General features: G+C 45.1%; 1 protein-coding gene across 9 annotated transcripts in view; it reads right to left on the reverse strand.

The window, feature by feature from the left end:
* Window positions 1-15,839, reverse strand: part of LOC139051711 (nose resistant to fluoxetine protein 6-like) — a 98,827-nt gene that overhangs the window by 59,087 nt on the left and 23,901 nt on the right. For all 9 annotated transcript variants that reach the window (XR_011509511.1, XR_011509510.1, XR_011509509.1 and 6 more), the window contains exons 7-9: window positions 12,573-12,666; window positions 7,332-7,418; window positions 5,737-5,902 (exon numbers count right to left, since the gene is read on the reverse strand). Coding sequence is in view for 5 of the 9 variants with exons in the window: in XM_070528691.1 (XP_070384792.1) it covers window positions 5,737-5,902; window positions 7,332-7,418; window positions 12,573-12,666 (347 nt within the window). In the remaining 4 variants the exon portion in view is untranslated. The remainder of the gene's footprint in view (window positions 1-5,736; window positions 5,903-7,331; window positions 7,419-12,572; window positions 12,667-15,839) is intronic.

Raw genomic sequence — 15,839 nt, forward strand, 5'->3', positions numbered from 1 at the left:
AACTGGCATGTCTGCCGTATGCGATCCAACCCATTTTATTTCATCTATGAATTTTTTTCTCCTGATCACGGTTCCCTATGACTAGGCGACAGGTAAACGTACTCCTCCACTGCCTCTAGAGGCTGACTGGTGATCCTGAACTCTTGTTTCCTTGCCTGGCTATTCATCATTATCTGTGTCTTCTGCATATTATTCTTCAACCCCACTCGTACACTCTCTCTGTTAAGGTCCTCAATCATTTGTTGTAACTGATCTGCAGTGTTGCTGAATAGAACAATGTCATCCACAAACCGAAGGTAGCAGAGATATTCGCCGTCGATCCTTACTCCTAAGCCATCCCAGTTTAACAGCTTGAATACTTCTTCCAAACACGCAGTGAATAACATTCGAGAGATTGTGTCTCCCTGTCTGACCCCTTTCTTTATAGGTATCTTCCTACTTTTCTGAGGTAAGATATGAATTGAGATGTGGAAATTGCTTTCAGTTATATAATAGGTGTCATTTACAGAACCACGATATCTGTTCTTGATGCAGAGCTAATAACTTAACTTCCTGCTTCTATATTTTTCAAACTACTGAACTTTTGAAAACCTTTTTGCCGAATTCAAGCCCTAAATCAACATTCCGCTTCCAACCGTCACTAGAATTTTACTTTCTCTCTCAACTGCAACAACTTTCATTAAAATCGGTCCGGGGGTCATTTCAGAAAAGCGTTTTTGCGTTCTACATGTATTTGAATAGGCCTCATCGGGGTTGGGCACAAGCTAAATCTACCTCTTAAGACGCAAACACGTAGTGGGCGATATTGTGCAAAGTCCGATACCGGGTTGCGTCATTTACTTACTCAAACTGCTACAAGAGTCAGGGCGACATGGGGTGTCTCAGCACTGTCACACAGTTTTCAACTTTTGTGCAAAACACAAATCAATAAAAAAATATTTGTTATACCTGTGTTCCAATGTAATAAATTACTTCATACATCAAACTATCTCTAGCGTACGAACCAGTTCATAGGTTTCAGTGTATCTAAATAAGATGTGGCGATATGCAAGAAGTTTAAGAACGTCAGCGAGCACACTCCGCTTCACTTTCGCGATTTGGTGCGTTGACCAATAATATTTGGCAAACATACTTCACCGTTTGGTAAAGCCCACGCCAGTACGGTTTGTCCTAAATCTTTTTTGCCAGGTCTGAAACTGACCGCAACGCAGCTGCATCTTCGCAAGGTTCGCAAGGCATAGCGTGAAAATTATAAATCTAAATTATGCAGTTTTATGTGCCCAACCACCATCTGATTATGAGACGCGTTACAGTGGGAGGCTCCGGACTAATTTCGACCAACTGGTCGAAAGAAAGTCGACGATAATCGACGCAGAAACGTAAGGTGCCGTCCTTTTTCTTCACCAAAACAACTGGAGACGCCCACGGGATTTTCGACGGTTGGATGATGTCGTCGCGCAGCATTTCGTCGACTTGTTGTCTTATAGCTTCGCGTTCTCGCGTCGAAGCTCGGTAAGGGCTTTGGCGGAGTGGTCGAGCGCCCTCTTCGGTTATTATGCGATGCTTTGCAACTGGTGTTTGTCGAATCCTCGATGACGTCGAAAGGCAGTCTTTGTATTGTCGGAGAAGATTTCTGATCTGTTGCTGCTTACTCATAGGAAGACTTGGATTCTCGTCGAGGTCTGGTTCGGGGACAATTCTCATCGGGGTAGATGCGGCTGAATCCGAGAGGACAAAGGCATCGCTGGTTTCCTGAATTTCCTCAATGTATGCGATCGTCGTGCCCTTGTTGATGTGCTTGAACTCCTGGCTGAAATTTGTCAGCAACACTTTCGCGTTTCCTCCGTGCAGTCGAGCGATCCCTCTTGCGACGCAAATTTCATGGTCGAGCAGTAAACGTTGGTCGCCTTCGATGACGCCTTCTACGTCAGCGGGTGTTTCGATGCCGACCGAAATAACAATGCTGGAGCGAGGCGGGATGCTCACTTGATCTTCGAGCACACTCAAGGCGTGGTGACTACGACAGGTCTCCGGCGGTATCGCTTGATCTTGTGACAGCGTTATCGATTTCGACTTCATGTCGATGACTGCGCCATGTTGATTCAAGAAGTCCATTCCGAGAATGACGTCTCGTGAACACTGTTGGAGGACAACGAAGGTGGCAGGGTAAGTCCGGTCATGAATGGTTATTCTTGCCGTGCAGATTCCAGTCGGCGTGATGAGGTGTCCTCCAGCGGTCCGAATTTGAGGGCCTTCCCATGCAGTTTTAACTTTCTTCAACTGCGCGGCGATGGGTCCACTCATGACGGAGTAACCGGCTCCTGTGTCTACTAAAGCGGTGACTGCGTGGTCGTCGAGAAGCACGTCGAGGTAGGTGGTTCTTTGTCTGGCATTGCAATTAGGTCTTGGCGTCGGATCATGGCTGCGTCGGGTTGAACTGAAGCAGGAACGTCGCTTCGTCAAATCGTCTTTAGTCAGTGTAGTCTTGGCTACCTGACTTTGTCGGGACGGCGGCGTGTCGTTATGATGTCGTCGAGATGGTCTCTTCGTCGTCTTCGTCGTCTTCGTCGGCGGCGGAGGATGTTCGTCAGTTCGACGAACAGCAACCGCACCTCCATCGGTTGCTGCTTTTAGTTTTCCGGATATGGGCTCGCTGACCGGCCCCGGGCTGGGCCAGTGTATGGTCGGCGCTGCGGCGACAGGTATCGGCCTGGTGACGGCGAACGGGATCGTCGAGGGCTCCACTGAATAGCGGCGAGGTAGTCGGCGACATCGCGAGGGCGTTCACCTTGCTGCGGGCGCGGAGCGTTGACAGCGAAACCTCGCAGTCCCATCTCCCGGTATGGGCATCGTCGGTAGACGTGGCCGGCTTCGCCGCAGTGGTAGCAGAGCGGGCGGTGGTCGGGGGCGCGCCAAATATCCGTCTTCCTAGCGTAGGTGCGCTGGGCGACGGGTGGTTGTGCTGGCGGCGGCGGCGGCGGCGGTTGACGGAACTGCGGCGTGACAGGGCCCTGGCGCGGTCGCGGAGGGGGACCTTGACGGCGTGCAACGGCGGCGTAGGTCATCGCTTCTGGCTGGATCTGCGATGATTGTGATTGTACCTCGGGAACTCCGAGCGATCGCTGGACTTCTTCTTTGACAACTTCGGCGATTGAGGCCACTTGAGGTTGCGATGAAGGGAAGATCTTCAGAAGCTCCTCTCGTACGATTGCCCGGATGGTCTCACGCAGGTCGTCGGTGGCCACTGATTGAACGCCGGCGTAGCTTGTTGGCTTGGTGCGTCGGTCGAATTGCCGGTTCCGCAATTCTAGTGTCTTCTCAATGTTCGTCGCCTCATGAAGGAACTCGTCGACGGTCTTCGGTGGGCTTCTTACCATTCCGGCAAAAACTTCCTCCTTTACACCACCCATTAGTAGGCGGACTTTCTTCTCCTCTGACATTTCCGGGTAGGCGTGGAGGAACAGACGGGTCATTTCCGCAGTGAAGATCGCAATCGTCTCATTCGGCAGCTGCGCTCTGGTCTCCAGTAGAGCTTGGGCTAGCTCTTTTAGCACGACGCTTGTAAATGTTTGTAGGAAGCCGCTGCGGAACAGGTCCCACGTCGTCAAAGGGGCTTCTCGATTCTCGAACCACGTCCTGGCGGCGTCCTCCAATGCGAAATAGACATGTCGCAGCTTGTCGTCGCTTGCCCAGCTGTTAAACGTAGCGACCCTCTCATACGTTTCCAGCCAGCTTTCGGGGTCCTCAAATGTGGAACCGCGGAACGTCGGTGGTTCCCTGGGCTGCTGCAGCACGATGGGCGACAGTGGGGCTGCCATTGGGGTTGCATTGACCATAATCTTCTTGGTCTTCTCAGGAAGCAGTCCGTGCTCCGGGGGCAGCTGTTGTAGACGACGGCTTACTCGATGGTCCGTGACTACGTTGGTGCGCTCTTTACGGTCCGGGCTTGGATCACGGCTTGTCGGGGGCGTCCGGTACATGAACCAAAAGCACCTCCACCAGGTGTCACGTGGTAGTGACGTTAAATGACACAGTAGCAGTACTGTGAAAGACAATACTAGCTTTTATTGGGCGAACCTGTGCCCACAAAACAGGCTACACTTAAAGCACAACGATAGCGGCGAACACAGTCGGCGATCGCCGAAAATCTGATCAGCAGGTCAAGCGCGTCGGCTTTTATACAGAGTCGTCGAATGCTCCAGACTAATCGTTGGGACCCGCGTGCCTTCTATAAAGTTCTACATCATTCGCGTCAGGCGAATAAATCAGATAACACAAGGTTCGGCGATAACAGACTGCGGATAGAAGCATCGATAACTTTCCAGAAACTTCGGATACATGCAAGCGCGTCCCGCGCTGTACGATAAGATTTGTTAGGCGGCGAAACCTGGTCGCCCGATAAATATAAATACACGTGTCAATATGCTGTGGCTTGCGCATGTTCATTACGGACATGGAGGATGTTGCTTTGGAGAATAAAGTTGTTAGTCCTGCCACCTTTCTGTCCCTTTGTCTATGTCTGCTTCTGATTTTCCCGCTTCTTCAAGCTTGCTGGGATTCTCCTAATATAAAATTTGAACATGAAGCGTGATTACATATTGCACTGCACAAGAGCACTATAGATCAGTTGTCAGAAATATCTCAAAGTGTGTAGCCCAATTTTCCTTGTGGTTGACTTCATATTTCGCTAGCTCGTGGGGAAATATGCACTTATTAACGATGGCTTAGCTTTAGACGCAGCACACAAGCAGCAGCTGCAGTAAAGTTTGAACCACTGAGACTAACAAGTAACGGACCGTTTTGGACATCACAGTACAGAGGTCACCTTTTTTCTTCATCAACTCGCTCGAAGCAAGCGCCCCTTTTCCTCCCTTTCACCATCGAAAAACATTGAGCGGGAGGTTCGGAGACCGACGAGCGAAACTTTTTCGATAGGAGCATTTTTTTTGTAAAACTTCATGCAACATTCGTAAAACCGTAAGTAATATACAAATTCGTAAAGTTTACGAAAAATTCGGGAGAGTTGGCAAGTATGTTATTAGAGTACCAGACTAGAAAGACAGCAAGCGCTACGTGGTTTTCGTGACTCAATCTGACTGTTGTAGTCCTTCGTGACGAAATCCAGGGTCTGTATTAACAGAAAGGTTCTTATGCAAGAACTATTCGTGTGAGCAAACGCCAGCCAATTGCAACGTCGGAGTAAAGGCGCCTGGCCAATACTGAACCGTATTTAAGAACTAAAAGCCAACCAAATGCGGGCCCCGCATATATATGAAGTTCGTAGATGAGGCATTTCGAAGAAAAGAATAAACGAGCAATCTAACAAAAACACAGAAGAAACTCAATAAAACAATGACACAGCATCGAGTCAAGGACTCATTTTTGAAGCAAGCATATACCAGCTAGCTAAAATGTGTACCCTTATTCGCACGATAGCTTTTACCCCCGCACTGTTCGTAAGGGCAGATGGCCACCAAGCTCCTTGATAGATATATCGTTAGCGAAGTTGGTTGGCCAATGGCAAAACGCACTTACGAAACAAAACCTTTCCAAGTTCGCCTACTCATAACTATTGCCAGTGCAGTCTAGAAAAGATAAAATGGTCCTAAATTATCCAATAACCAGACTTAGCAGCTGTCTTAGAACTCATTCCGCGCGAGGTTTTAAGAAACAACAACAACAAAAAAAACGTTTGGTGCACAATGTCGTGTGAATGATGAAATAGTGCCCACTAACCAATTCGTTAGCGTTGGCAAAGTTCCGGATGTGAAGGATCAGCCTCCACCAGTGTCGTTCCAGCTCGCTGTGGAACTTGCTGAACAGCAAGACGGTGTTCGGACCAGTGGCTGCCAGTGGCAGCAGGCAGAAGCACATCAGGACAAAAAACATGGGAACGGTAACCCTGCATGACAGGTGATGCTTAGGACAGGGACAGAAAATGCGGCAATCCACTACCATACTCGGCAAATTTAATGGTGTGTGAGTGGGCGTCTGTTGAGCAAGCCAATGCGAGAGAAAGACTATTGTTCACCTGCACTGCCAAGGAATCACAGCAGCCCTTTTTCCTGATCAGACGCCTACAGGCATGCGGGCTAGTCCAACTCATTACCCAAGAACGCAAGAGTAGTATTCTTGTGCGTACTTTCTACCTTATAATGGATGTAGTCTAGGCTATCTGCCCTTGCTATAGGCGCTCATAGAAAGTAATGTATTTTGAATACCGAAACTCCAGAGCCGAATTAAATACGCATATTTGTGAAAAAATCACCTTCAAATATTAAATCAAATATCAGATATCTTATTTCTCATGAAAGTAAAATACAAGGTTTGTCTGGATTCCATACTTTAAAAGAAATTAGACATATTTAGGTTATTTTATGCGTGCAAGTATAACACCAGTCGCAACTAGACGCCTGGTTAAACAAGAAGTCTGTAAATTAGAGACAACTGTTTTCAGCTATACGCTCCACGACAAAGAGAGTAACGAAACAAGGGAAGAGCCACGTCACCAGATTCATTGAGAGGGCACCGTTCATTACAGCGGTGCATATTGCTTTGAAGGAATCCAAATCTGGTTAGGCTGGCTAAATAATAAATTGATTTGTCTAAATACAGACATAAAATTTGTATGTTGCCTTAAAACGAGGCACAACGACCGGAAATTATTGAGCGAGAGGTATCTGCGCCGTGTGTTCGGTCGTTACCTAGGGTTTGTGTGCAACAACCACCACTCTTCTGCAGCGGAATCACTCAGAACAGACGTTACTTGCACCATCACTCTCTTCTCTGAGACTCAAAATAGTTTTATTTTCACTTTAACAAGAATAGAAACGAATATTCGACTATTTCTAGCAGCGAACTCTCAATCGAATATTAATCGATTAGCAAGAGCAATTCGATTCTAATTCAAAATTTTGAATATTCACAAACCCTTACTAAAAAGGCAAGGACTTTTCATGCAGCTGTGAGGGCCCATGTAGGCATTAGCATGTATTTAATAGAACCGGGTGTCATACGAAGCTACGACCACGCAAAAATAGAACCAGCGTAATGAATAATTTGCAAAATCAAATAGCACGCTGTTATCGACATTACTGTGAACTTTTTTTTTCAAGACCACACGAAGTAATTTGCCAGAAGACCCCACTGCCACGATGACGCTTACTGAGAAAAATAAGCACTTTGTTGTTAAGTGTGATAATGACTCAAGCCTCTAGCTATAATCACGTCCTTCAAAAATTAACTCCTTTACAAAACATAGCCTGGAATGTTTTCGCAGTGTATATGGTGTAGTGTATACGTGGCTGATGCACTGCTTAGAATGCACCTACCTGATAATTCTGCGCAATACAGCTATGGTGCCGACAAGAACAGGGTTTTTCTTCATTTTCAGGATGTTGTAAGCCAGCAGAAATCCACTGAAAGACAGAAAAAAAGAGATAATCAGACAGGTTCACGTGGAGGAGAGAGGAACTGAAACAGTTTATTTAGAACTGGCTATTAGGAAATTCTAGCAGCAAATTGAAAGAAGAATATACGTTTTCTTGATTAGCATCCTTGACTGTTTCACGGCTTGTTCCAATCTTTGCCTCACGATTATGCCTCCAGCAGCTAGTAAAGTGACTACCATAAAATCATAAAGCGGACAAAATAACAGGGAAATACACATTGTTAGCGTTCGGTCAGGGCGAATGCGTAACCGATTTAGAGACTAAGAACTGACCACACAGGTCACTGCATTGACGCGCAATAGACCTGTATGGGTATGTTTGCTTGCATTATACACTGATGTCTAGAGGTGAATCCTGAAAACGATACGATAGCAAGCCGGACAGGCACGACCTAAACTGTATTTCAAGCGAAACAACATGGTTATATGCAAGATGTTGTAACAAAGGCTAAAAAGTAGCCATCAAAGCAAGTGCTTTTGAACGACGCGTCAAATGTGCACACCTTGGAAGGCTAACTTTTTGTAGCTTATTTCTGAACTATTACCAGCGTGCAGTAATATGTACTGGACAGCGCCTAATAACAACATTACTTCTTGTGCATTACGAAAACTCTTCTTTCTCAAAGGGTGCCTGCGGTTGGCGCCAACTAACGTAAAACTTTTAACTTAGATTACGTATGTGAGACCTGTCCTTGAGTAGGCTAATGTCGTATGGTTCCCGTACACTAAAATTTTGTCTAAAATTTCTGCATCAAATATTACACAGCCGACTAAAAATAAATGCCTCTGCATGCGTTGCCTTTTCTAAATCCCGCGTACTTCGTCATAATCATGCATATACACCAGACGAGTTCCTTTGCAATAACGATACTTTTCAGTCTTCCTTTTTCCGCCGCGTTGTTCGTGAGTGGAATAACCTAGCTGAATCTGTAACTAACACAGTCTCGCAGTCTAATTTTGTCAAGTTATAAAAAGATGAAATAAGTAGCTAGGAAAGAATAGTTCTTATGCATAGATAATCGTCAGAACTCCCATTTTCTGAACTATAGCTAAACAGTTACCCCCTTTGTTTCATTCTTTGCTTTATATCATTGTAATGGTCCTTACGTACATGTAACCTGAAGTGTGCTATTTCTGTGAGTTGCTCTTGTTAATCATATTATTACTGTTGTAAAATTGTCCATTGAACCTGTTTGATGTATTTCCATTTACATGTTTCATGTTCTTACCATTCGGCCTATAAAACATGAATTGTATGTATAATCATATGCCCACCCGCTATGGTCTCGATATGAGACTGGGAGTATTGTAAATAAATAAATAAATAAATATAAATCGCATTGTTTTGCTCGATGAAATTTAGTTGGAAGTTGGGGAGTACTTGTGCGTGTCTGCCCTAGTCGTCACAGCATTCCCTTCTAGCTTTCACTCTCTTCAGAATGTAGCGTACCGACTATTCAGTTTCTAAGCCTGGCTCAGTAACATTAACGTCCTTCGCCGCTTTTCCCTAGTCAGGCTTCCCCGGTCCCGTTCTCTTGTGTGTGTCTGCTTATTTGGCGTCTTCATATATTATAATGAACAGCTTCCAACTCGCCCAACAAGAAGTGCTTTTCAGGCTTCCTCAGTTTCATTGAGAACTTTACTGGCGTAGAGCGCGACACATGCACAGTGTTGGCTTGTCCGCTTTCAAATACTACCAGTGTTTTGTTTTCAGAAGATCATATCTTCGGAACGAAAGCACCATAAGCACACTGTTTCTGTTCAGGTTAACTATGCCAGCGCCAGTGCTACAAATTTTTTTCTCAAAATATTTTTATTCAGATAGCAATTACATGGACACTCCAGGCAAATTTCCACTCCGTCGCCATGGGGCTCCCCATATATTCAGCTATAATCATGGTATATGTGTGCGCGTGCCATACATGCAAGCTAAACTCTATACAATTAAGCCACCAAATTTGTTCAAACTGCGCCTTACGTTGTCGCCAGAATTATTTCTCAGAATTTTGGGAATGGCAGCCCCACTAACATGTGTAATGAAACACTACATTCACAGCGCCTTGTTTCTATCTGAAATTTTCTCAGGTTTTAAATATGAAAAGTTCAAAACAATACTGGTGTTCAAAACTGAGAGTGATGTAATTTTATTGGCGTGGTTCTTTACAGGCAGCGTAGTGACGCCTGTGCGATGTCGTTACAGGTCATACACGGTGCGTTCAGGGTGCTTAATGGTGTCAGAACCTTTAGCACACCCGCGTATGTCGCGTTCACCTTAGTCGGACCCTCTTGTGCTTACAACACCGCCCGATAAGTTCATGCGCAAACGCTATCCCTTGCTATGGCAGTCAGTGGTTTGCGCTTCGGTTGAACTGCCAATATTTATTTAGCGGGACGTTGCAGGCTATTGAAAGACATAGCAAGTCGGCTTGAAAATACGTGAAAACCACAGATCACAGAAATTTTACGCTTCGCCCAAAAAATATAAGCTTCACACATGCAGAAAGTATTTTGCAATATATTCAAGGTGTGGTGCGGGAAGCCTGTGACATACGACACACCCATTTAACGAGCGTGTCGTACGCCTTTTGTAAATCACGCGTACTTCGTCATAATCATGCATATACACTAAACTAGTTCCTTTGTAATAACGATACTTTTCGGTCTTTCTTTTTCCCCCGTGTTGTTCGCGAGTGGAATAACCTAGATGCATCTGTAACTAACACAGTATCGCAGCCTGATTTTGTTTTGTTGTGGACAACTGAATGGTTTATATGCCAAGACCTTAGACTCGGAAAGTGGTGCGTTTAGTTTCCATGTCAAACAAGCACGTTTGCGCATCGCTTATACTCAAATGTTTTCGGCATGTTTAATACCAAGGGCGTTTTATAGGCCGAATGGTAAGAACATGAAAACATGTAAATGGAAATACATCAAACAGGTTCAATGCACAATTTTACAACACTAATACTATGATTACCAAGAGCAACTCACAGAGCTGGAAATAAAAACATCACTCGACATTGAAAACTGTTTGTGGAATCACTCATGAATAGATTGTCAGATGTACAGGGCATTATATTCAGAAACAAATGCAATTTTTGAACAATATTGTGCACGTAGAGCACGTGAGCTAGTTCTGTGCATGCTTATGCCGGGAAGAAAAGGAGTAAAATGCTTATATGTAGTCATGCACATTAATTTCAGATAATTCTGTACGGTGCGTACAAAAGCGTCAGTCTCGCGATTCTTCGTTTATCCTGAAGCGTAAGAATGTTATTTTCACGCCCATAAGACTTGTTGGTGAATCCGTGGGCTTATAAGATAGAACTGACTGCATTCCTTTGAATCATTTCCAACTTGCATACATTCTTCGCGCCAATAAAGCATCCCGCGTAATACAAGCATACTTCAACTTCGAGAGACTGAATGGTTTATTTGCCAAGAACTTAGACTCGGAAAGTGGTACTTTTAGTTTCCATGTCAAACAAGCAAGTTTGCGCATCGCTGATATGCAAATGTTTTCGGCATGTTTAATACCAAGGACTTAGAATCATCATCATCAGCCTGGTTACGCCCACTGCAGGGCAAAGGCCTCTCCCATTCTTCTCCAACAACCCCGGTCATGTACTAATTGTGGCCATGCCATCCCTGCAAACTTCTTAATCTCATCCGCCCACCTAACTTTCTGCCACCCCCTGCCACGCTTCCCTTCCCTTGGGATCCAGTCCGTAACCCTTAATGACCATCGGTTATCCTCCCTCCTCATTACATGCCCTGCCCATGCCCATTTCTTTTTCTTGATTTCAACTAAGATGTCATTAACTCGCGTTTGTTCCCTCACCCAATTTGCTCTTTTCTTATCCCTTAACGTTACACCTATCATTCTTCTTTCCATAGCTCGTTGCGTTGTCCTCAATTTGAGTAGAACCCTTTTCGTAAGCCTCCAGGTTTCTGCCCCGTAGGTGAGTAGTGGTAAGACGCAGCTATTATACACTTTCCTCTTGGGGGATAATGGCAACCTGCTGTTCATGATCTGAGAATGCCTGCCAAACGCACCCCAGCCCATTCTTATTCTTCTGATTATTTCTGTCTCATGATCCGGATTTGCCATCACTACCTGCCCTAAGTAGATGTATTCCCTTACTACTTCCAGTGTCTCGCTGCCTATTGTAAATTAGAATCATATACTTCCTTAATTGACCCGTCACTTACATTGTAAGAATACACGAAATACATGATTTAGTACCTGACCCGTAAGAGCGCAGTTTTATTGGAATTTAATGTCATGGACCACTTTGTGCACTGCTCGACGATGCAAGTTAACATGTATTCACAGTGATTTGATCGGTGTGACAAGTTATTGTTTTTTGTGTAAAGAATAGAATTTTTGGCAAAGAAATTAGTATCAACATCTAGAAGACGTGCATTAGCTGTATAACAACGGTTTATATGTATTAAGGAAAGAATGGGACTATAGGCACTACCCTGAGGAAAGCCAGATGTTACAGGCCGAGATTGTGATTTGGAACTTCCATAAGCTGGGTATGGTTCTACAAGTAAGATTTAACCCAGTGTGTGTCCGATGTTGACATCCCAATGTATCATACTTTGGTTGTTAGCTTATTGTAGAAGGCACAGTCAAACACTTTTCTAAAATGAAGTAAAATAAGGTCAAGCTGACTTGAGGCATCTACAGCAAGTGTGATATCATGAATTAGTGTTACAAGCTGTGTGTCAGTAGAGAGTCCCTTATGGAAACCGTGCTGACAATAAAAAAGTTACTGGTTTCAAGGGAATTAAGGACAAAATGTGGAATGTTACGCTACATACACTTACACGAAATATAGGTTAATGAAATGGAGTGGTAGATGTTCTATTGTCTAAACCATCTAGGTTATGAACCTCTGTGTGACTTGAAGCTACGTACATCATGCAAAAGTTCAGCTGATTCAACAAGTCGGCCATGTAAGCAGCACTCATTTACGGAATTCTAAGGCTCTCTAAACAAAGCACAATCTTCTCTTGCTACATACCCCCTGCGTTTGTATATATTTTTTTCACATTCACAAATCATGGAAGCTGGCAGCATACTTCGCTTAGTACAATCTGCATGGGCACCAACCTTAGAAAGAAGAACGTGTCAACGCTCAAAAACGACGTCGAGATGATGCAGAAGATCCAGCTTGAGGTGACATGCAGTACGTTGGCGTACCTAGCTGCAAATGGTTCATTATACCGAGCTCAGTATGCCACATACAACGGCACACACAAAGTAAGTACACTGTAGTATACGCAAAATATTCAGTCTCGTGCAGACACATACAATTTCCATTGATCATTAGCCTATGTAAGGATCCCTGTGCACCATCTTAAAGGGGACCTGAAACTGTTCGCACATATTTGGAGACGCGTAGGGCACAGCTAAAGTTAATCATTCGCGTCACAATTTGTCCTAAGCGCCTCATACTAAGAGAGCTACTGACGACTACAAGTTAGCGTCCTCCATAGGCATGCATTTTCTCCTCAACTTGTTCACTGAGTGATCAGAGCTAAGCCCCGCCTACGCTGGCTCAGCGTCATCATGGCACGTCGTGTCGTCTACATCCGCTTGTATAGAGCGAGCGCACAAAGCTATGGTGGCTAGAACGGGGCAGTGTGACGGGTGGGAGTCGGTTGGCTGCACAAAGGCGCGGTGAAAGTTGAAGATGGTGCTACTTGCATCTGCTGTGCAGCTTTCGCAGCTTTTGAAAGGGGTAGCGCACAGCAGCTGCCACGCGCGTCGTATTCACTTTGGGACGCGTTTGAATTTTTAATGTAAAGCATGATGTAAACATCACGAAGTGTTTGCGGCTCATAGATGCATTATTAAGAAGGGTGACACTTCTTTGGAGAGCAGACAATTGAAAGATGCGCTATTTGCAACATCGGAATGCACAGCAGATGTTTAGCCACGCGATTTAAAAGGAAGAATATCGCACTTGAAGCCCACTCTGGTCGAGTTGGTTTTCACTAATAAGCTTGTATCGTGTTGGCGCAAGTGAACGTGGACAGTAAACGCGAACAACCTGAAACGCCGTCTTTCAGCTGTTGTCCTTCCCTCACATGGCGCAAGTGTAGCCAGTCGGCGCGGGGAAAATCGTACATGCAACCAGACAAAGACAACGCTGCGGCTGTGCGCAAGAAACCGGGGAATAGCATCACCATCTCGTTCAGTTCACTATTCGCGTCTGCATGCGCCAGCAACATGCCCTTTAAAAAGCTTTAGCTTTGTAAAAAAGAATTAGGAACATATGTGAGTGTTTTGACGAACCTCAACCTGCACTAAATATTTTCCATAACTGCTTCTGTTGTACAGGTAGACAAGCCGAAACACTTTATTACGTAGTACAGCACTCAACATGCACACATCAGACCGAGCTTTGCAGTAGGCTCTACTTCACTCTCCTTCATTTCAAGTGTTTCTGGCACTCCCTTTGAAGAGCCTTGTCCATGTTCAATGTGAAAAAGTGCAGCCTAGTTAACACCACAAATTGGATCAGTTATGCAGAGAGCTCTTTGCTATGGAGCTCACATCCCATTTGGCAGAGCGTTCTACTGTTCAAGAACTGCAGAAAATCATGCACACTGAAAGCATATAAAGCTTCTCTGTTGAAAACAGAACAATGTCAATGCATTCCATCAACGCTTTAATGAGATTGGCTAACTCATATACAGTCTACGATGGGCCTACCCGGTCAACTTTTGCGTGAACGCGCTGTCTGCATTGCATTTATCTGCTTCTCTGATGACTATATCTCCATTGATCACATGCTGAAAGGTCCTTTCGATGTACTTCAATTCCAAGTGCCATTCACAAAGGACACACTCCGTTGTCAACTCCTCGTTAGCACGTTTGATATTTCGCTACCACAATTCATGACGAGCTCAGTTTTTAGCCGGTCTAAAAATTGAGGTCCTGGCTTTACACGTTCTATACCCGTTTCTGCACCCGGGTACAAAACATGTTCGTGCTTTCAACGCCCTGACAAACGCCGCGTCATCTACTACATAACACATGAACAGCACAATATCACGCACTACGCATCTCAAGATAATCACAGTGGCACATGTGCGACGCTTCCCAGCTTGTGCAAACAAGCGCGGTCTACTTGTCTGCACGCTGTGAGGATTGGGACACCAATCCCACCGTTCGTAACCAGATGTCAAGATTGGAGTCGGGCATGAATTTGATGGTAGCTGGCCCATGCCGTCGTCCAACATATCCACGCTGAGGACGTTGTTGAAGGGAAGGACTGCTTCTCATCGAGAACGAGGAATATATGGGTTTGTTTACAGTATCTGCATAAGGACGTTGCAGTGCATCAGTCTAGCATGACTGAGAGAGAAAGTACACTCAGCAGCCGCAGAACGGCGGTTTATAAACACTCGGTCCTCCCTCGATCCCAAGGTGAGGGAAGCGTTCGACCAGGCATTTGTTCACCACAACATTTGTTCACCATAAAGGTGGAAAAATAATGAATGGCGTGCCCTGGGCAGCCAATCGGATTGCTCGTCCTACAAGCATCATTCGGCCAATCTACGTCAAATGGTTAGGAAAGCTGAAAATTCAGCCGAGCTGTGTGATGCGATCGGCAGCGATGCACATTTTTAAAACCTTATAATAAATTAGACGATTTACGCGGACCACTTAAATGCGTCAGTTAATGATCAGAAGGACCTACTCTAACGACTCAGTAGGTTTGTGCAATATCGACAAAATTGTTTAAGGGTCCCTTTAAACCTTCTCGTGGCAAAGCTATATCTTGTGAGAAAAAAAATATAACCTCAGCTTAAAATTAACGTACCCTCTGCAACATGCGTTCTGGCGCTCTCTAGGTACTAAGCTGGTCCGGCACGTGTGCAACTTGCTGTAGCTTCACTTTCAGTTCGAACAAGATGAAGCGAGGTGCGGGTCGTAAATTAGCGTGCTAGCCTCACAGCCGACGCAGTGACAATGCCAATATCTAGAATAACTATGAAAAATCATGACGATAAGAACAGATGAAACGGATGTTGGGAGACAGTATTCCACAATGCAAGCACATGTCCCTGTCATCAATTGCCGAAAGAACACACCGCATTCGGTGAACCCTGAGGGTCCCGCCTATCGCAAGCCACGTACGTCCGACCACTCAGAGTCTCTCCGCGGCAATTTCACTGCAAATAAATAAGTTTTCACCACCAACACCTACTTTAATCTAGGCCGACCTCAACTCTTGGAGGACCACTGAATGTAGAAGTGCCATAAAGAACGATTCCGTGAATCGAAGCTGCAAACATAATGGGCAATTCACTGGAAAAAGAACCAGCATTTTACTGCAGTGTGTGAGCATGTCGACGTAGACAGGCA

The sequence above is a fragment of the Dermacentor albipictus genome, unplaced genomic scaffold (genome assembly GCF_038994185.2).
Source record: "Dermacentor albipictus isolate Rhodes 1998 colony unplaced genomic scaffold, USDA_Dalb.pri_finalv2 scaffold_14, whole genome shotgun sequence".
Lineage (NCBI taxonomy): Eukaryota > Metazoa > Arthropoda > Arachnida > Ixodida > Ixodidae > Dermacentor > Dermacentor albipictus.